The sequence below is a fragment of the Pseudonaja textilis genome, chromosome 3, assembly GCF_049901715.1.
Source record: "Pseudonaja textilis isolate UNSWEBS1 chromosome 3, rPseTex1.2, whole genome shotgun sequence".
In the NCBI taxonomy this organism is placed as follows: Eukaryota; Metazoa; Chordata; class Lepidosauria; order Squamata; family Elapidae; genus Pseudonaja; species Pseudonaja textilis.
The window spans coordinates 176834707-176857519 of record NC_141992.1 but is presented as its reverse complement, the minus strand read 5'-3'; the positions used below and the strand labels follow the sequence as shown (position 1 = coordinate 176857519).

General features: G+C 37.6%; 1 protein-coding gene across 1 annotated transcript in view; it reads left to right on the top strand.

Annotated features, from left to right (window-relative positions):
- Nucleotides 1-22813, top strand: part of RGS22 (regulator of G protein signaling 22) — an 89802-nt gene that overhangs the window by 58599 nt on the left and 8390 nt on the right. The window contains exons 18-23 of the mRNA XM_087930402.1: nucleotides 3476-3638; nucleotides 6514-6672; nucleotides 7717-7794; nucleotides 10839-10991; nucleotides 14938-15117; nucleotides 18154-18291. Of these exons, the coding sequence (XP_087786528.1) occupies nucleotides 3476-3638; nucleotides 6514-6672; nucleotides 7717-7794; nucleotides 10839-10991; nucleotides 14938-15117; nucleotides 18154-18291 (871 nt within the window). The remainder of the gene's footprint in view (nucleotides 1-3475; nucleotides 3639-6513; nucleotides 6673-7716; nucleotides 7795-10838; nucleotides 10992-14937; nucleotides 15118-18153; nucleotides 18292-22813) is intronic.

The window sequence follows — 22813 nt, the reverse complement described above, 5'->3', positions numbered from 1 at the left end:
CTATGAAAGCTCGCTTTGCATGCGCCTAATGCACACTTTGTGCACGTACACATTCAAAAATCGCCAAATTGATGCTTCAAAGCTTACCTTCTATTCAGTGCTGGTGAGTAAAACAGTGCTGCTCTGCTGCATGAATCTGCTCTGCTGCGTGAATCAGCTGAGCTAGAAAACAAGAAAATATAGGACACGAAAGGGTGGGGGTGGGTGGGCGGGGCCAAATGCTCACCGGAGCTACCAGTTCGGTAGAACCGGTGCGAACCGGCAGCATCCCACCACTGGCCCTATTGTGAGCTCCAATTTCACTAGTAATGTTTATAATTTCTATATCTTACCTCATTGATATGACAATGAAATGGCAAGACTCTTCAATGCTTGGTGGATTTTGAATGGCTAACTTCTTTAAAGAATGAGATGTGTATGAATCAGTGGTGGGATTCAAAAAATTTTACTACCGGTTCTGTGGACATGGCTTGGTGGGCATGGTGTGGCTTGGTGGGCATGGCTTGGTGGGCATGGCAGGGGAAGGATACTGCAAAATCTCCATTCCCTCCCCACCCCACTAACCTGCTTTCCAGCTCCGTTCTTCTGTGCAGGGCAACAAAAGAAGACCCAACCAATCAGCTGGGACTCGGGAGGCAGAGAATAGAAGAGGGAGGGGCCAGTCAGAAATAGTATTGGCTGGTCCTCTGAACCACTCAAAATTTCCACTACCGGTTCTCTAGAACTGTTCCAAACCGGCTGAATATCACCTTTGGTATGAGTGCCAAAGACTCATATATGCCCTCTCCAAATGCCATCTTTAAAAAAAATATTTTGGCTCCAGGCACATTTAGAACTTTCATTATATTCCAGCTTCTGTTCTTGTCATTTCCATCCACTGATTAAACATACAATATCCATATCTGCAGATATACTTTCTTCTGGTTCATTTGTCCAGTACCAAAGAATAAAGAGGAATATAAGACAAGTTAGGTTAATGGAAGAAATTTTGCTATCTCATGCATCCAGAATTCAGTGCAAAGTATTTCTCTTTTAATGAGATTTTACAAGAATTCTGGAAAGGTGTGCTACAGTTGTAAAGCCTACATAAGCCAGGAGGTTTGCTATAGCAATATAAGTTTCTCAACCTTGTTTTGTTCTGAAGGACCCCTGCAATAAGATCAATCCAGCGGTGATGTCTATTAGCCTGTGGAAATTGATTCTTGCTCAGTTTGAATACTTGATTCATTTAGAAATACCAATTTAATTCAATGCAACAATTCAAATCAGTTTGAAAAAAAACAATTAAACATGACATTTCAATTTACAGCATTGTTTTTGATTTGGTTTGGTTTTCCCAATCCTTTCTCTTCAGATCTGACCGTTCGATTGCATTTTCTAAAGCAGTAGGAAAGTTGGCTCAATTTAGAGATTTGCTGAACCAAATCTGTGAATTAACGTTTCGCAAAGCTGTAACATGTGTGTAATTAAGGCACATGACATTTTATTGATTAGATAAAGTAGTTTCCAAGCTTAACTTACTTGGGCTGAAGTAAAGAGTTTTAAAATCTGAAGTCTGTTGGAATAGTAAATGGAACGTCTAAATGAGCCAATTACTTTCAAAGAAAGAAATCCCTGCTCTTGGTACTACGTAAGACCTATGTCCTCTGGTTCACCATGCAGTGTAGAAACACAGGAAGGAGACTTTTGGGTCTTACGGCAGTGGTAGGATTTTTTTTTTCAAGGACCTTGGAGTACTCATCTCAAATGATCTAAGTGCTAGAGCCCACTGTAACTACATAGCCAAAAAGGCATTAAGAGTTGTTAATCTAATCCTAAGTAGCTTCTTCTCTGGTAATATCACACTACTAACTAGAGCATACAAAGCATTTGCTAGATCTATACTTGAATACAGATCATCAGTCTGGAACCCATATCATGTATCTGATATTAACACAATTGAAAAAATCCAGAAACATTTCACAAGAAGAGTTCTCCGCTCCTCTACTCATTGCAGAATACCTTATGCCACCAGACTTGAAACTCTAGACCTAGAAAACCTAGAACTATACCGCTGCCGGTCTGATCTAAGTATAGTATATAAAATTATATATTGCAATGTCCTACCTGCAAATGAATACTTCAGCTTTAATCATAACAATACAAGAGCAAACAATAGATACAAACTCAAGGTTAACTGCACCAAACTTGACTGCAGAAAATACGACTTCAGCAACAGAGTGGTCAATGTCTGGAATACTCTACCTGACTCTGTGGTTTCTTCCCCAAACCCCCCAAACTTTAACCTTAGGCTGTCTACTATTGATCTCACCCCCTTCCTAAGAGGCCTGTAGGGGGGTGCATAAGCGCACCAATCGTGCCTACCATCCCTGTCCTATTGTTTTTTATTTTTCTTATAAGTATCTATCTCATGTATTCAAAACTGTATTTATTCTTATACCTGTATCTTGTAAGCGATTGACAAATAAAATAAATACTAAATACTAAAAAAACAAATACTAAGATTCAAAAGGATATTTTGCAATTCCCCAGTCTAATTTATAGTCCTCCTGGGTTTTCCTTATGGTCACCCATCCAAGAATCAGCTACCTCCCCTCCTACATTTTTTATGAGATTAGCAAAATCAGGAAAATGTTGTCCCTGCTGTTTTTTATTCTTCTATAATCCCACTCCCTCAATACGTGGCAGCAAAACAGCCTGTGGCAGACCTTACCCAGGTTTGGAAGCTAAACAGGAATCCCAGGTTAAATAGTTGGACCAGAGAGTTGAAAATCATCCCTGTGGAAGGTATGACAAATTTCTTCCATGTTATTGCAAAGGATATATAGATGCATCCATAGTCAGTAGAGGTCAACCTCATCAGTTTTATTTTTTATTTTATTTATTTATTAACTTTGTATACCCACCTTTCCTCCAAGAATTCCAGGTAGCTTACATGGGGATTTCCTTTCATTTTATATAATACCATACATTTGAAAAAGTGGACAAGTTGGTAGAAGCTGCTGACATCACCAGTGATCTATCCTATTAGAGAGCTTGTGGAGGTTGCCAATTCACCTTTGTCAGTCTTCACGGCTCCTGTAGGTATATGAAAGAGTTGCTTGGTCTGAGCGGCAAACTTCCTGCTGCATACAATAATTAGTGCCATTCTATCAATGTTTATTTAGATTATAGAATTTCATTTGGATATATGCCTGAAGAATTATGAATAAGAATAGAACCCACTTAGAAGAATGGTGATTTCAGAGGATGGGGTTGGGGTAATTTAAGGTGTGGATAGGAATAGTTTATTTGGTAAAGGCCTTTGTACCTGTTTTCATCTTCAGCCTAAAACAGTAAAAAAAGAGGGGGGGGAATGCCCTTTCTGGTGATGTCAGTAGATGGTGGATGGTGACCATCTCCTCCAATCTCATCCATCCTTGGCCTGAAGTAATATTTATGATGCTGTGATAAAAACATATTGTTTCTTTTGTAGTGCGGACCTCCTGTGCTGGATAGACATTGAGCAGTTCAGAAGAATGTTACACAAAAATAAAGTACAACGAGATGAAAAATCTAAAGACATTAAAAAGAAATATCTAAACAAGAAATATTTCTTTGGACCTGACAGCCCAGCAACAAAAGAAGAACAAGAGCAGGTAACTGGCTGCATTTAAAATGTTAGCAGAAGATGGTGCTGGTTAGCTCTCACATCTTATTGAGCACTTAGTGCTAAGCTATATTTTTCCTGGTGGCCAATATGCATTGTGTTTATGTTTAATTGGATGCCCTTTAAATAAAACCAGGCCTGCATGTAGAAGTTGTTGTTGTTTTTCAAAATGCAGCCCCACAGAAGCAGGGAATGACATCTTTACAGATTAAGTAGATTGCAAATGTACATACTGTTCCATATAAATGAATGTTTTCCCAAGAGTAAAACTACCATAATGTGGGCTGCAAAATCCGGATGACCACTAGATGGCAGCAGAATAAGTATTTGATGACAATGTTGATTTCAGCGATTGTGCCATCAAGTTGTTGTTGACTCATAGTAACCATGTAGATCAGTTTTCTGTGACAATCTGTCCCTAACTGGGTCTTTAGGTCTACCCATCAGCACTGTAACTGAGCCCATCCACCTTGCTATTGGTCATCCCTTTCTCTTTCCTTCCACCTTTCCCAGCATTACAATCTTCTCCAAAGAGTTAGATCTTTACATAATGTATCCAGAATAGGATAATCTGACCCTGTCTTGATATGGTAGCTCAATTTAAGACTTAAAATGGCTAATGTGTCCCAAAAGTGCTTTTTCCAAAAGGCAACTGGACTTTTTTGGAGGGGTGGGGGGAGGGTTGAAAATGTTTCACTTCTCATCCAAGAAGCTTCTTCAGTTCTGCAGAAGAACTGAATTGAACTGAAGAAGCTTCTTGGATGAGAAGTGAAACATTTTCAAAACAGAAACCCAAGAAAATCCAGTTGCCTTCTAGAGAAAGCACCTTAGGAACAACCATGACTTGGATGATTGAGAAATTTCCATAGACACTGGCGAATATGGACTTCTTAGAAGCCTTCTAAGAAGATCAATAATGTTGAACAAGTTTCTTCAGTAGATAGCATAGTCCCTATTCTCAATAAATTCCTTTTAATGGACTTCTATAGGAATGTTGGGTGCATATCTGGAGGTGTTTCCCGCAACAGTTATTATCTTATATGAACTGATAATTCGCTTGTAGAGGAATGAATATGTGTAAGATTTATATAAAAATAATGAAAAAAATATTACACATTACTTCAAAATAATAGATATATAGATAAATATTAGAGAATCAAAATATAAGCTGAGGTTTTTGCAGCCAAGAGATTAAAATGTTTGGCAAATGAATATATACATAGCTGCAAATGTTATAAACACTAATATGCATATAAAACATATGCAAATTAATATTTTAAAAAATATATGAATTTTCCTTCATTGGGGGGCTCAGGATCTGGTAGTTCTCCCCCTGGCATGGTCTATTTACTGAGCAGGCAAATAATTTTTCACTCTGAAATCATGAAAGTGTGTTGTTGGCTTTTGATTACTCTAAAGTCTTCTTTATTTAGAGTTCCATTCAATAAATATTCTGCTATATTGCATGATGAGAAATACTTCATTCTTGGCAAGGAAGAAAAGAGTGCCTCAAATTACTGAATGGTTCTAAAATTAGACAATTTCACCCCTACTTTTAATATTGCTGAAATTAGCATATTTTTTATTAAATATGTTTAATATTACCTAGTATGTGGGCCTGGAGTTATATACTGTATGTCTATTTTTGGAAATACAGTAAATGTGCATAAATGAGTTCAAATATCTCAGACATATAAAATGTAATTCTTGTCCTTCTTATGCATAATATTAACAAAAAGTTCTTTTAGATGACAATTTATAGACACCTGCGCATTTTATCAATGTAGGTTATGTTCATTTTAGTTGTAGATGAAAATAGCTCTTTCCACATAAGTGGAAGCTATGCTTATACCATCTTTCCTACACTGAGTTGGATTACAACCTCCATCATTTACATTCAGCAAGGCTTAGGTGTGCCTGACATGATGACTGGGGTATACCAACTTACAAGGAAGACAACAGATGCAAATGTTGCCCTAGATTTGACAGATTATCTAGTAAGGAGTTCACATTCCTTTATCTGTATATAATAGAAAGTAATTAAGGGATTTTATGAAAACTCTATTACAGTGGAAATTATTTCCCTTAAAAAGCTGAAGTTGATTTATAGACACAGTAGCTCTGAAGAAGGACTTCTTTAATGCAAAACACATTGGGCTATAAAACAAAGACCATATGATAGATTAAAATCATGTATAGTTTAGGACCAAACTATTTACAGGACTGCCCCTCCTAAACATCCCCTCTATACTTCTGGATCATCAATGAGGCAACTTTGGTTGGTCCTGACAGAGATATATCGAGCATCTCTGGTTAATGTTTCTTTCTGCATTAAAAGGTCTAGTTGGGGAATGTCTCCCATTATTGCTCAAGCAATCCCCCTCTTGGTTACAATTTAGGAAGGAGCTCAACAAATATTTCTTTATCTAAGTTCCGTAACCGTGTTATCTGTTTTATTATTTAACTGTTTTAGAAATAATTGCTTTATTGTTTTAATGATCTAGGTTCTGCTCTAATTGGAATTTTTAATTTTTTTTCTGAAAAGCCACTCTTAAAGTAGGGGTGAAATTCTCTAATTTTAGAACCATTCAGTAATTTGAGGCACTCTTTTCTTTCTTGCCAAGAATGAAATATTTCTCATCATGCAATATAGCAGAATATATTTTGAATGGAATTCTAAATAAAGAAGACCTTTAGAGTGAAGGCAGTGCACAGCGTGCCTCAAATTAAAAATCAATCCATTTCAAATGAATTTTGGATTTTCCTCACTTGTTTTGCCTTAGTAATTGCCCAGTAATCTAAAACTGACTTGACTTTGCTTTACTCTCAAACCATTTTGTGGTTCCCCTGGATGTCTTTACTAGGTGATGAAGTCACGTGGAGGCTGGGGGCAAGTACTTCATGAACACGTTTGTCCTGTAATCTTGTTAGACATTCAAAAGTACGCCCAGAGGAGATTAGAGAATAAGTGGTTGCCACAGTTTTATACCCATAAAAACTTGGGAACATGGAAAACACCAAAGGTAATATGTTAACAATTTATATGGCACTCTAGTGACATGTAGTTTGAATTGTGAATACCTCAGAGTACTTGATCATCTGAAAATCAATGATCATAAGAAGCATGTAAGACAGTACAGATGACTTGGTAGGCAATTTTTCTTCTGACGGATCCCTTAGTGGGTATTCCTGTAAGCCACTAAAAATGAAAGTGGCTCTTGAAGCTGGGCCTCTACATCTGGCAAGCATTCCAGAGTTTGCTGGTGGGAGGTAAAGACCTTGATCATTGCAAAAAATTTTCCATCATCCACAGTCCCTCCTTCACTGAAGCACAAATGCAATTCAGTCCATGTGGAAGCTCACAGAATAATGCTGATTCTGAAGACAACAGACTGGCTCCTTCATGCTCAGACTGACTTTTTCTCACACTGCAGCTGTTGCTCATCCTCCCACCTAGGGCACTGTCTTCTATCAAGAACTGTATTGATCCTTTCTTCTGCACGATAGTAAAATAGATGGAGTCCCTGTCTGGCTATCAGCCAGGCCTTTCATTGAGTGTAGGAAAGAATTATTGGCTCGATGGTGCAATGAATCTACTGAATAAGAAGGAGTTTTTAACTTGGTACCCCTCCAAAGATGAAAACTGTTGAATCTGCAGAGGCCTCACTTCACTGACTTTATGGATGTAGAGTTGGGAGATTAAGCCTGGCTTTGTTTTCTGTTCTTTTTCATTTCTTCAAAGTATGTTCAGTGTATCAGATTACTTTCCTGACTAGGAGGAATAATAGTTTGAGGGAAAATGTATTAGTATATCTAAGGCAGCTGTTCTTTTTCAGCAGTGGTCTATTCAGGCCCATGTCATTTCAGGAATAAATCTGAATGCCTTTTCCTCATTAGCTTCAAATGTTAAGATTTTGACCATCCAGATTGAAGAAAATATAAGCTTGTTCTTTAAGGGAAGCTTAATCAATCTTGACCAGAGTTAGGATATCCTTCAAGGAACCAAGATATCCTCAACATCACTATTAATATCAATGCACGTAATCAATATGCTGTTTTGCTTTCAGCTACAAATGGAAGAGGCAGCAGAAGACATTTTAATGCAGGAACAGGAAAAGAAACAAGAGCCATGGAAGGCAAGTTGTGTTTGTTTCTACTTGGGACTTGGTGTAATATGGAGTTATCATCCTCTAAGCAATGCAATCCTTACATAAACAGGAGAGTACGCCTAAGTCAGGATTGTCAAACTGGATTACTTTGAGGGCTGGACCAGTATTGTAGTTCTTTGCGGGCTGGCAGGGGGGCTGGAGATGGGATGGACATCTCCTGTAGCACCATGCCAGGCAAAATGGGGTACGAGGGGCCATATGTGGCCCCCATGCCCCATTTTGGCTGCTAGAGGCACTGAGGGCTGGTCCTTTGCTATTTCCAGGTTGAGCCCAAGGGCCAGATTTAAGCACCTCACGGGCCTTGAGTTTGATACCCCTGGCCTAGCTGGTGTTGGGTAAGAGCAGTCATTATAGTATTGCATTCATGATGCTGTATCTGTAGCATTGCCTCATGTTAAATTAAGAAAACTAAGTTAATGCAAATGCCACAGTCTCTGTTATTGTTGGAATTGGCACAATTGGTGTCAGAAACTAAAAAGAAAGAAAGAAATGTCAATTGTCTTTTTTTTAAAGTTTGTTTCCGATTTCTGTGACTACAAGTGCAATTAACAAATGTATGAACAATATCTGAATAAAGATGTAAGCTTTTGATATTTTACTTTTAATTGTTTGCCATGACTATATATTTTAATTTAATGTATAAACTACATTTTGTTTATCCAGGAAACTGGAACAAAATATTGCTTTTTACCATCTAGAAGATAATTTATTATTGAGGGTGATTAAATGCACTCATAAAAAAATATGAAATATGCAGCAAAGTGAGCAGAATTAATCATATCGCATGGAGTCTGTTTCACTTACAGCTATATTGTCACATGACAATCATATTGATTGTTAAATGTCTTAAAGCCTTGTGACATATATCAGACCAGTTCTGGCCTTTTCCTTTTTTTCAATCTCAAAGAACAGCAAACTCTTTATATATGTTGAAGGTGGGGGAGATTTCCTTGTGATTTTGGTTCTACGGGTAGCTCTTGACTTACAAGAGTTCATTTAGTGACTATTCAAAGTTACAACATCACTGAAAAAAGTGACTTATGATCATTATTCACCCTTACCACCATTGCAGGATCCCCATGGTCATGTGATCAAAATTCAGATAGTCGGCACTGATTCACATTTACGATGGTCCTGGGATCATGTGATCACCTTGTATGACCTTCTGACAAGGAAAGTCAATGGGTAAACCAGAATCACTTAACATGTAACTAACTTAATCACTGTGATTCCCTTCACAACTGTGGCAAGAAGGGCTGTGAAATGGAACAAAACTCACTCAAGAAATATCTCAGTTAGCAACATAAATTTTGGGGCCAATGGTGGTGAATTTTGCCTCATTTTATGATCTTTCTTGCCTCTATTGTTGAGTGAATCACTGCAGTTATTAAGTCAGTAAGTCAGTAACCTGGTTGTTAAGTGAATCTGGATTCCACATTGATTTTTGCTTGTCAGAAGGTTGCACACGGTGATCCCATGACTTGGGGACTCTGCAACCGTCATAAATATGAGTCAGATGCCAAGCATCTGAATTTTGATCACATGACCATGGGGATGCTTGAATGCTTCTAAGTGTGAAAAATGGTCACTTTTTTCAGTACTATTGTAATTTTGAACATTCGCTAAAAGAACAGTTGTAAGTTGAGGATTACCTGTACTAATGACATTACCTAGTTTGGTAATGAAATGTCTTCAAGGAAACAACCAAGCTCAGAGAGCACCATTGACCTGGTGTCAACTCATAAAATATTTCCATGGTCTTTTTAGAGTTGCCAACAGAAAGGAAGGGGGAGCTTGCAAAACCGAAACTGCATTCCATAAATGTTTTCAAAGATAGTAACTAGGTGACTGAAGTTTCTGCCACACAAAATTCTAACTGGAGAGCATGATTGATGACTCTTGGCTATGGATGTGTCCCATTGGAGAATATGAATTATGATACACCTGGGGGTGGGGGGAAAAACCAGGGTCAAGGGTGACAAAGAATTATGTATCACAGAGTCGGCTACACCCGGGCAGTGCTGGCATGTTAACTCCCAATAAATCCTTTTTAAGTTTTGGAAGTTTGGCTAGAGACTCATGATTTAAATGGGGGTAACTGCCAGGAATCCTACCCCTGGCAGTAATGGTTTTGTTTTGTTTTGTTTCCCTGTAGTTGTTTGTTTTGGCAGGATCAGGGAGTGCAGTACCAGGGGATACAGGCAGGTTAAATAGGAAGGCAGGACTGAGGGATAGTTCAGGAGGGGCATCATGTGTGCAAGGAATCCCTTCAAGAGATTTTACCCCCATTCCTCTAATAGTATTTTTCCTTTTTAAAGACGTCTCTCAAAAACCCTGGAAGAAGGTAAGAGAAATGTACGAGAGGTCATGTTTCAAATTTTCTTTACAAACTATTGCCTGATCTCTTGTGTCATTTAAAAATGACTCCTTCAACTGTGCTGGTAGGATCTGCAGTGGCATTTAGATTTTTCATTGCCTTTGATTTCTTTCAGTTTCTTTTTAGTCTGCCTATTCTTTCGTACTTGGCTTCCATGCTCTCCTTTTCTTGATGGAAAGACCCAGATCTTGGTGGCCTTCACAACAAACTTTCAGTGCCTGCCTGTGTTTATGACAGTTGATTAGAGTGGCTTTTGTCCACAAGACTGTCCTGTCCAGGGCAGGGAAGTTTTAAACTTGCACCTTCCATGGTCTGTGATTATTCTTGCGTGTTTCTAAACAATTTCAAACTTTTACCCTTTCTATTCATAATTCATACCTTACAGCACAGTCATATGTTCTAAATCATTATTAGTCATTTCCTTTTTCCCATTGTCTCTTCCAGAGAAACTTTGCCCAAATTAAACAAAAGACTGGGAGAGAAACACTGGCTGCCAAATTCTACTGCGTCTATGCAGTGAACTACTGAACATTGGGGGTCAATGCAGAGATAAGCATCAGACAGCTTGCCCTAGTAATGCTTGTGTTATTGTGTTGTAAAATGTGTGTTTTCTTTTCCCCATCCCTCCTTTCAACAGCATCAGAAGAATTGGGTGCTTTCGTCTCAGGAAATAATTACTTTCCGTAAAGCTCTGATGAATCCCATCACAGCTCTTAAGTTTCAACACTTTGTGTCCCTGAAAGGAGATTTATTGGGGAATGGAGTGATTTTCTGGCAGGAGGTACAGAAATACAAGGTACAGCACTTAAGGAATGGAAATAATGCAGTTACTCAGCAACCAGGACATTTATGTCTAAAGCTATGGCATTACTTTGGAACCATTTCAGAATAAGAGATCTAAAGATACTGACTCCTGGACTCTTTGAGACTTGTCCTATTACTTAGCTAAATACTGAAATACAATCTTGGTGACTACATACCTTTTTCTCAAATATCCCACTCCTTCCCCTTTGTTTAGTTTATACTCCTGGAAGTTTTTTACTAGTCCTTCACTTCATAATCAGGTCTGAGCCTGCTACCCAGTTTAGATGACAGTCTCTCGGCTACTTTAACCGTACAGTGCTTGTCATATTCAATCCAGGATAGGATACTGTGGCTTTTGCCAAATAAGATAAAGAGTCTGGCAAGGGACCCTGATCCATTCTGTAGTTCTACTCCTTAGTTGTGCAAGTATAATAACCAAACTGCAATTTCCAACTGTGGCTAGAAGATTTGGAACATGCCTTCACCTGATCCCTCCTTCTCATGCTTTGACCTCCTTTTCCCTCCAGGATTTGCTTTAACCTTGGTATCATTTTATAAAAGCATCTACATTGTGATGGCAGACTATGATAAGACCTTGAACCAGAACTGAATTGAAATGGTTGCTAAGCATATAATGAAATATTGATTTGTTCTCTTCTGTTTGCTGTGCTCTTGACCTTCTAGCCTAAACTTCCAACTGCCCATTTTGTTTAGCAATTGTTTGGCAATTTATAAACTTTTGACCTGGCATCGTGACTGTGAGGCCATCTTCTGTGCTTAGTTGGCATTTCAATATGCTGTGCAGGCTCAGAAAATTGAGTTAATTGTTCATTGTTATCTGTGAGTTAGTGAATCTTATGCACACATTCAAATTGTTTACTGTGTAACACGGCTGCTATTAACATTTGGGATGTTGAACTTGGCTAAAAGCAAGGAATATATATACAATGCCTGATGCAATATGAAAACAATTCCAATTATCTGTATTTGCAGTTTTTAGTCTCTGTCTGAAACACCTAAAAGTTAGAAAAGTGTGCTTCTCTCTCATTCATTCATTCATTCATTCATTCATTCATTCATTCATTCATTCATTCAGTACAGGTGCTACCTGAGTTCAGATTGACTCTTATGGCTCACAATGCAAGTTAATATAAAAATAACAATTTACCTAAAACTATAAACAGATGGTGAATCTCATCAACATCTAAAATAGATGCCATACGTCCCTGATGGGGTTCTAGCCCAAAACCTGGGAGGAGATTCAAGTCTTTAAGGTCCTTTGAAATGCCTTCAGGTGACCCCCATTTCACGAGGAACTTTATTGTAGAGGGCATATGCCATGTCAGAGAAAGTATGTTTCTAGTCCTGAAAGCTGACATTGAGTGTGCTCCCTCTATTGGGCCAAAGTGGCCAATCAGACACCACTGGAGACAATCAATCCGTCAAATAACCAGGCCCTATACCATGTACAGCTTTATAGGTCTTCAAGATAGTAATTGAGCTCTGCAGTGACACTTCAGCTGATGTTGTGCAAAGGTCCTTGTGATCATAGCTGCCAAAGCCCAACCTGTAATGTGTTAGAAATGGGTCTAGATAATCAGTTTTCTCCAGGATTTTCATCAGCTGCTGTCTGGTCATCTTTACGTCCAGAAGGTTGGTGGTAGGAAAAAACGTATCTAATATGGTTGTGCTTAAAGATGGTCTTTTGAGGAGATGACACATCTTCACCTCCTTTAAGACTGGAGGAACAAATCACTCCTTGCCTCAATAGGGTGAATACCATGGCATGGATCCAACTGGGAGGGACCCAACCCAGTACATAAATGACCAAACTAATATCACCAAGAAACCTGTTCATTTCCTCAAGAGTCACCAGTTCAAAATCATCCTGGTTCAAAAGTTTATAGAAAGACTGGGCCTAAACTAAGAGGATGAGCAATATTATCAGAACCATGTAGTAAATAATAAAAAGGCTAAAATTAATGATGATGATGATGATGATGAAATAATAATAACTAATTGATAAGACAACAACAGATAACAAATGTCTCCTTTGCAATTAAGCTGAAGAAACAATAGATCACTTAATTAACTGCTGCAAAAAAATCATATAGACTGACTACAAGCAGCAGCATGGCAAAGTAGCAGCTATGGTGCATTGGAATGTCTGCAAGAAATTCCACTTACCTGTAAGCAAGAACTGGTAGGACTCCAAAACAGATGACAAGAAAGAGAAATAAGTCAGGATAGTGGAGATGGCAGTACCTAGAGACAGCAGACTAGAAGAGAAAGAACTGGACAAAGTCACAAAATGCAATGACCTACAAATAGAAGTAGAACATTTGTGGCAAAAGAAAACAAAAGTAGTACCAATAGTGATAGGTGCCTTGGGGGCAAACCCAAAACAACTGGAGCACCATTTGAACACCATTGGCATTGACAAAATCACCATCGGTCAATTGCAAAAGGCTGCTTTACTTGGAGCAGCTTACATCCTGAGACAATACCTTTAACACAGCATCTGCCTATCCCAGGCCCTCAGGAAGGACGTGAGAAGCCAAGTCTAGTGTAAACAGCTGGCTGAGTATGCGATGAACCATAATCATTAAGAATTGAACCTCCAATTCCACCCAATGTTCAGTGAGATAACCGGGGCTGGTCTTCCTGGCCTAGGTGATATAGGGTGGGAAGGGAAAAATAGCTGGGAATCCATCGACTGTTGCCCTAAAACTTCCCTATATTAAACTGCATGAGGGGGCGGTGACATTGCCTAGCCTCATTGCTGAGGCCCAATAACAGGAAGCCAAAGAGTCAGTGCAATTTATGTCAATATGTTTCCCTCTAAATTCAAAAACGAGAGAAAAGTAGATCAATGTAACTAACTATGCAGAAGAGCCCAAAAATAGGTGAATAAGGTGTGTGTGTGTTTGTGTGTGTTGTGAGAAACTAGTGTCAATTCATCATCTTTATTTATTTATTTTATTTGTCAATCGCTTACAAGATAATAGGTATAAGTATAAACATGAGTAAGAATACAGGAAATAGGTATGAATAAATGGGGACAATGGAACAGGGACAGTAGGCACGAGGGTACACTTATGCACGCCCCTTACATGTATTGGAGTGGTAGTAAATTCACATATTTATCGCACATCGTTTGTAATATTATCATTTAATACCAGAACTTGCTTGGCATAGAATCAAAATATATGGTTAATGGTATAATACGGCTAAATGGTATTAAATTACTAGACACAAAACCCCTCTCACTGGATGTTACTGAAGTACACATTGCCATCACCCTCATTGCTCATCATCTTTTTTAGGCTGAGAGTTATAATTCATACAACATCTTAAAGGTCACCTATTGGCCATGAGCACCATAAAAGGTCTTCTGAGAGTTAGATGTTTCTCTCTGTGTCCTTAACAATTATGATTGTAGAGCTAGTCCAAAAGGAGTGAGATCTTCCCTTCTAAAAGGAGTTTTTATCTGATTCCTTAAGAAACTTTGAACTTGCCTAACTACTGAGATCTTTTTCTGAGGAACTTCTTTAGGTTCTTGCCAAACTGAAGTAGGTGATGATGACCAAAGATGATTTTCACACACTGAAACTCTGATTCTGACATGGTTCCCTGGGAAATTTTTGTAAAGTGAGCTGGCTTGAGAAATAGAACCTGAAGAGTGGCTAGGGAATTGTATTTTAGACATAAATCAAGCTAACTATCTAATTCTAAATAATTTGCATCAGCTTTCCTTGACCTGGTATGTTGGGATGGCAGTTCCCAGAATGTCCCGCCAGCTGTTGGTCATACAGATTGGGAATTATGAAAGTTGCAATCTTAACACATCTGGTACTCATCAGGTTGAGGAAAACTGATGTACATGTTGACTATGTAATTGTATCTATACTCTGAATGTTTTGTTTCTTTGTTTTCAGGACCTGTGCCATTCTCACTGCGATGAGTCCATTATTCAGGATAAGATCACAACCATTATCAACTGCTTTATCAATTCTGCCATTCCACCTGCTCTTCAGATTGACATACCTCAGGAACAAGCCCAAAAGATCATTGAACACAGGAAAGAGCTAGGCCCATATGTGTTTAGAGAAGCACAGGTACAGGAATAAGCCTTGTGGGTAGTGATGCCTTTTGTGTAGATTGAGAATTGTTTTTACGAATGAACATGATGGGCACAAAGCTGTCCCTATTACAGAATCTGGATTGGCATACTCTAGTTTGATATTAGGGCATTAAAAATAAAAATGAAAAATAGGATCCAAGATATGCATAGAGATGCCATCTGTGTACAGGTAGTCCTTGACTTACAACAACAGTTCATTTAATGACCATTTGAAGTTACGATGGCACTGGAAAAACTAACCTATCACCCTTGTAGCATCCCTCAGGTCCAACGTGATCAAAATTCAGGTACTTTCACCTGACTTGTATTTATGACGGTTGCAATATCCTGAGATCATGTGATTCCCCTTTGTAACCTTGTGATAAAGCAAAGTCAAGCCGGATTCACTTAACAACTGTGTTGCTTACTTAACAACTGTGGTGATTCACTTACTGTGGCAAGCAAGGCTGTGAAATGGGGCTAAACTCACTTAAAACATCTCCTTTAACAATATAAACTTGGGGCTCCATTGTGGTCGTAAGTCAAGGACTACCAGTACATAAGATTTTGTCACATTCAAATATTGTTGAGGGTCATTTCCAACTGTAATTTCTCAAGTTTCCTAAATAATACTCTAGAAAGTATATGATCTTTCAGAGCTGTTTGATGCACTACTCAAGAAACTCTTGATAAGAATAGTACATTCTACTGTCTGTCTCTCTGTGTACATATACTTACAAAATACAGAGATCTTAGATATGTGCTGAATATATGTCAGCAGTGCACAAGAGCAGTTTATTATTTTTTTAAAAAAAAATTAAAATGCCATTGGATCCAATTATATACTCCTGTTACTATTCCTCTTTAAAAAAAATAAGCATAAGTGTGAGTGATAGCAATTTGCTCTATAGACAAAATAAGGTATCTTTTTTTTAAAAAGCTACAAAAAATACTGTTGACTACTGATGGTAAAATTATTAATTTAAAAAAATATATTTTAATAATTCATTCATTTTACCATGAAATGTACCTGAGTGTTGGTATCCTTCCACTAGCCAGCTTTTAAAGATCAGTTAGTAGAAACCCACAAATACAGCTTTATGATCCCTGCATAAACTATTGGACTTTATTGATATTGGAGTCCCCTAGATTTCTGGTACTGGAGAATTACAGTTTGACTTCTCTGGGGTAGCATCAGCCTCTCAAGGTTGTCCAGAACAGGAAACACAAAAACCTAGTCATCACAAGAAGAACAGAAACACACTTTACTAATGCTCAAAAAAGCCCAACTCCAATTAAAAACTCAGAGACAAGCATTTTCTCAAAGTTTCCTTTTATTAGAGTAGGTACACTGGCACACCCAAATCTGAAAGTTCCATGTTTTCCTCCAATAAGTACAAATTACAAATCCACCCTCTGCACCCATCATTCCATCACATGCCCCAATCACAATCCGTTCCAACTTGAGACATCCCTTTAACCACTCCCCAGCCAGGTGCAGGAACAACATGACCTTGACTTTGAAGAAGAATGCTATTGTGTCTTTTTATTATGCACATGCTCCATGAAATCCCCCCTCCCAACTTCCCAAACTCAAGAATGTGGCAGCGTGGAAGCTTCTGATGTTAATATGGCTTCCAAAGTTGACAGCTATATTTTAAAAAAATCTTGCAAATCTAATTGTGTTTTTGCTTCTCTCCCTTCTCTCCCCATGGAGGAGCCAGCCCGAGTCTTTTTGGCCTCCCAGCTAGTGTTGGCTCATAGTCCAAAGATCTTCTTGGACACATGGCTCCTTTCCCTTCCTCCATCAAATAGCTTCTGACAGGGAATAAAATTAACTTTCAAAAACTAAAATTGCAGCTTTCTTTGAGAGAATAGATCATGCAAAGTGTGATGGCGCTCATTGCATCCCTCAATTTGTGCCTGACAGGCAGGAGACAATTGTGTATTACAATTGTTCTTAAACAGCAACTGACAGGGATGCTAGGCTAGTAAGAAAGAAGAAAGATAAACTTACACGAATCTTCTATATTTACCTTGTGTTAATTTTCCGGAAATCCATGTAGTGAATTTTTGAATCTCTGATTTTACAGGTAGTCCGCAACTTGCAACTGTTCATTTAGTCGATATTCAAAGTTACAAGAGCATTGAAAAAAAGTAATTTATCACCAGTTCTTGCACTTATGACCATCACAGCCTTCCGATGTGATAAAAATTCAGAGGCTCAGAAATACGCATTTATTTATCATGGTTGCAGCATTCTGGGATCATGTGATAATTATTTGCAACCTTCCAAGTTGATTTCTGACAATCAGAATCAATGGGGAAAGCTGGATTCATTTAACAACCATATGATCCACTTAACTGCAGTAATTTGCTTAACAACCATAGCAAAAACGGTCATAACATCGGGCACAACTCACTTAACAAGTGCCTTTCTTAGCCATGAAAATTCTGGTCCCGATTGGGTTCGTAAGTCCATATGACCTGTACTTTCATATCTCTTTTGTATCTGTATTGTAAAGGAAATAATATCTCTTGCAAAAAGATTATATCCCTTCAAAAAAAACCTCACTAGTTCTGCAATGTTGTTTTAAAACTTTTCTGGAGGTAAAAACTTAAGTAAAGTTTCAAAAGAGGCACCATTCACCTGTCAAAGTTGAATATTCCAGACAACAATTTGGATTTAAAAGTACTTCTGATGTAATTTGTTTGGTTGGTTTTAGAAACCTCATTAAAAACATAAACAATTCACCAGTTAATGTTTTTATTAATGCAAGACATTATAATTTTTTAAGGAAATGCTTTGAAACTGTGGTTTAAGAAATTTTTCATCACCCATAAACACATTTTGATGGAAAGCATGTGCCTGTCTGGAGTAAAATATTAAAAGGCAATATGTATAATGCTGGGAGTTTGTGCTATGCATTAGAAGCATTTATCGTTAGCAAATATTCTAATTGTCTGCAGTAGTGTTTGTTTCTGTGCAGTATTGCATTTTAAGACATCCTTTTCTATTTCCCTGTCTCAGATGACTATTTTTGCACTTCTCTTTAAATTTTGGCCAATGTTTTGTGAATTTCGAGGTAATTTGATTGATGAGGCTATTTTGCCTTGCTTGGAAAGAGAAAAGAAGATACATAAAAAAGCAAGAGAATTAGAAGAGAAGGTGAGAAGACCAGATTAACACTACACATTGCAGTTAAACAATATTGTGAATCTCTCAAAGTTAGATAAACTCTCAAAATAGCACAGCTATTTTGTATCTGATCCAAATCCTGCAGAAGTGAAATGGAAAAAAAAGTCCACATTACAAATGGCATTTTCCCTATTTAGGACTACGCATTTATTATACTTGATTTCTGTCACTGTAAGAGTTTAACACAAAGGGCAATGTTTTATAATGAAACAGACATTGAAAGTTTGCTGAACTATAAACAACCTAGATGAAAACACCTTTTGATGCCAGCTCTCCATAAATCTGCTTTCTCTAAATGTCTGCCTTTGAGATGTGTGGGAATAGAATTCACATCACACACAATATTGTAATTCAGCCTGCACTAGGGAAAACTGCTTTAAGAATCCTTATTCTTGTGAATTTTCCCAAGAATGTAATTCTATATTTGCAGAGGGTTGGTAAGTGCTGTATGCATATGACCCATTAATCAAAATATTATTAAAATATTGTTAGCTAAGTGAACCCACACCAAATGGCCTACAGACATAAAATAACAGAGTTGGAAGGGACCTTGGAGGTTATCTAGTCCAAATCCCTGCTCGAGCAAGAGAGTCTATTCCAAATATTAGCCTCCACCTAGGATCAAACTCACATCTCCTGATTGTGAGGCAAGAGGACCACTTCTAGGCCACTGTACTGTTAGGAGACCAGTTGGAAGCGGGCAGAGGTAGGTAGGTCATAGCTCAGAAATACTATAAAACCTCTATTCATAATGGAAGGGAAGGCTGGAGAGAACAGGGTTTTGTATCATATGTTGTGAAGTAATATTGCACATGTAGCATATCCATCCCAATAACTCTCTGCCTACTCACCTAATAAGCCTATTCAGGTGAGCAATGAAGGACATATATGGAGTCCCCCAACTAACGTGCTCAGACAAGAGAAGTTGCTTGGATAAAAGCAGTGAAACATTTCTAACCAGCAGGAAAAGAAAAGAAATCCAACAACATGACTCAATTTCCAAACCCACCATAATAGAAACTTTAACTTCAATGCTTGCGGGAAAATACTGAAGTGGGGAGGTGAAGAAACTCACTTTCCTCCACAACCCTCAACCAAAAGCAATACTTATAGTAGCTACAAATGGCAACCATGAACCAGGGGGAAAGTATTAAATGATGATGGAAGTGAGTGTTGCTTGCTTCCCACAACCAACCTGACAAGCAACATCTCACCTGTTTTGGATATTGCAAGCCAAATCTTCCCTTCCATAAGAGAAACAATCTGTCATTCGACCTTCTGTTTCTGAGCTCAGTGCTTCTCCTCATTGCTAATCTTGGAGAACAAGGCTGAAGTTCATCACCTGAGGAAAAATGAAACAAGAACCTCAATACAGGTAGTCCTTACTTACTGACCGCTTGTTCAGTGGCCATTTGAACTTATGACAGTGCTGAAACTAGAGGCTTACAAGCAGTCTTCAAGGTTGCAACTGTCGCAGTGCCCGTGGGGTCATGTGATTGCAATTTGAGTGCTTGGCAACTGGCACAGATTTATCACAATTGCAGCATCCTATGGTCACATGATCAACACTTGAGACCTTCTCTGCCAGCTTTTGACATGCAAAGTCAGTGGGGAAGCTGGCAGGAAGTCATTAATTGTGGTCACAGTGCTTAAGGCTCTTTTGCTTAATGACAACCACCTGTACTGATGTTGTAAGTTGGCATGGTGACACTTAATCATCAGCATCACTTAGTGACAGAGTTGCCAGTCCCTATGGCTGTTGGTAAGTCAGGACTACCTGTAGATCTTGCCTGAGGGGAAGTCAGAGAAAGAGATCTGGGATCCTATAGAAATCCCCTGCAGAACTGAGTAACCGGAAGAATCCATAATAGTCCCACTGGAAGCCAAGGCTAGAGCCTCAAAAGGATCTTGCTTGGCTTCCTTCATAATCTTTATCATTACATCCCAAAATACTTCCTTTATTTGTAATTATTTTGCAAATCTTTTGCAACAGGAGTCTCCTTATAAGAGAAAGAGTTTATTCAAGGGAAGTCTGACTAGATCCAAATCTTAAAACAAAAACAAAACAACAAAAAAGGATATAGTGAATTCTCAAAAATATACTGAAATTTTTACTTTAATGATTATTTTACTTCAGAAATAATCGAACATTTATTTTATTTTTTTAAATAAATTTTATTGATTTTACAATTAAAACCAACCAACAACACATACATAAATGAGAGAAAAAGAAGAAAGGGAGAAGAAAATAGAAAGAAAAAAATAGAAAACAATTAAAAACATTCTCATCTTCAACAGTTTGTAAGACCTCTTTTTATCCTTATTTTATGCCATATACACAACCCTAATCCTTACGTATATCTGTGTATCATTACTATGGATTTATCCTATCCTCTTTTGCCTTTTAGTGTGAAGTCTATCTTTGGTCTATCCATTTGTACAAGCAGTTCCAGCTGCTGTAGTATATTGAAGTGTCTTTATTTTTTAATGCCAAAGTTAATTTGTCCATTTCTGCACATCCTGAAATTTTTGGAATGATCATCTCCTCTGATGGAACATGAGGCTGCTTCCAACATTGTGCAAAAGCCAATCTGGCCGCTGTCAAAATGTATATTATTATATATTTCACTTTTTTTGATATTTGTTTATCAAAGATCCCTAACAGAAAGGACTCTGGTTTGAATCCGATCTGTTCTCTTGTCATTTCTTCCAGCCAATTTCTAATTTTCTGCCAATATTTTTGAGCTTCTGTACAGGACCACCACATATGGAAAAAAGTTCCCTCTTTTTTTTTTTTGCATTTCCAGCAATTCGGACTCATATTGGGGTGCATCTTCGCTAATCTCGGAGGAAGGTGCCATCTATAAAACATTTTATAGGCGTTTTCTTTGTATGCTACCGATTTTGTAATTTTATTATTTCTACCCCAGACCTTTTCCCATTCTGTTATAGTGATGCTACGTCCTATATTCCTGCTCCAGGCTACCATGTTCCCTTTTACAATTTCTTCTTCTAATTCTACTTTTAATAAATAATTATAAAATTTTGCTATATTTTTTTGCCTAATTGCTGGAGTTCATTGTTAATTCCAAATTCTTTCTTGTCCTGTTTATATCTACTTTGAATTTGAAGATATGCCCACTGATCAATTTTTAGTCCCCGCTCTTGAAGTTCTTGCCACAATTTCAAATTTCCTTGTGTATCCAATAAATCCTTATATTTAATCATTTTAGTGATATCCAGATTATTTGGGTGAATCATCGCCTCCATTGTTGAAATCCAAATTGGTATTTTTAAATAGTGTTTTTTCCATATTTTCTTCCAATTTGTTAATAATGAGTCTCTGATTGTCTGTGAAAATATTTCTGGCTAGTTTTCCCTACATCCCATAAAAAAGCATGCCACCCCCTTTGCAAGTCATGGCCTTCTAAGAATAATATTCTCTTATTGGTTAAATTCACCCATTCCTTCAACCATACTAAAGTGGCTGCACTATAATACAACTCCCAATTTGGAAGTGCCAGCCTTCCCCTGCTCTTCATATCCTGCATTGCCTTTAAATTTATTCTCGTTTTTTTCCCTTGCCAGATAAATTTTACAGTTATTTTATTAAGTTCTCCAAAAAAAAAAAGTGTACTTTGATTGGGATTGTCTGAAATATATATAGGAATTTTGGAAGAATATTCATTTTAATAGCAGCAATCCTGCCTAATAATGAAAGTTGCAGCTTGCAGCTTGCAGGTTTCTAAATCCTTCTTTACCTGTTGCATCAATTTATCATAATTATTTTCCTTAAGTGTCTTACAATGTGCTGTCAACCATATTCCTAAGTATTTAACTTTCTTTATCACTTGTATTCCCATAACTTCTTCTAGTTCTATTTTCTGTTTTTTTGTTAGATTTTTAGTCATTAATTTTGTTTTCTTCCTATTAATTTTAAGTCCTGCTACTGCTCCAAATTGTTCTAATTCATTCATCAATTTTTGTCCTCTTTCTATTGGTTCTTCAGTGAAAAAAATCATATCATCTGCAAACGCTTGCAACTTATATTCTTCTTTCTTAACCTTTAATCCTTTTATGTCTGGGTTCTGTCTAATTCTCATTAGTAATGCTTCTAATGATAATATGAAGAGCAGGGGTGAGAGTGGGCAGCCCTGCCTGACTCCTTTTTCTATTTTTATTGGGCGGGTATATTCCCCGTTTATTATAATATTAGCCTGTTGTGTATCATAAATGGTTGTTGTAATATTTTCAAATTTGGTGCCTCAATTCATATTATAAATTTTTTGGATTAAAAATTGCCAATTTAAATTATCGAAGGCCTTCTCTGCATCTAAAAACATAAGTGCAATTTGTTTTTCAGGGTGGGCTTCATAAAATTCTAAGACACCTAGTACTATTCTTAAGTTGTTCCTGATTTGTCTGGTCGGGAGAAATCCATTTTGATCTTCATATATATGCTCATTTAACATTCCTTTCACTCTACTTGCTA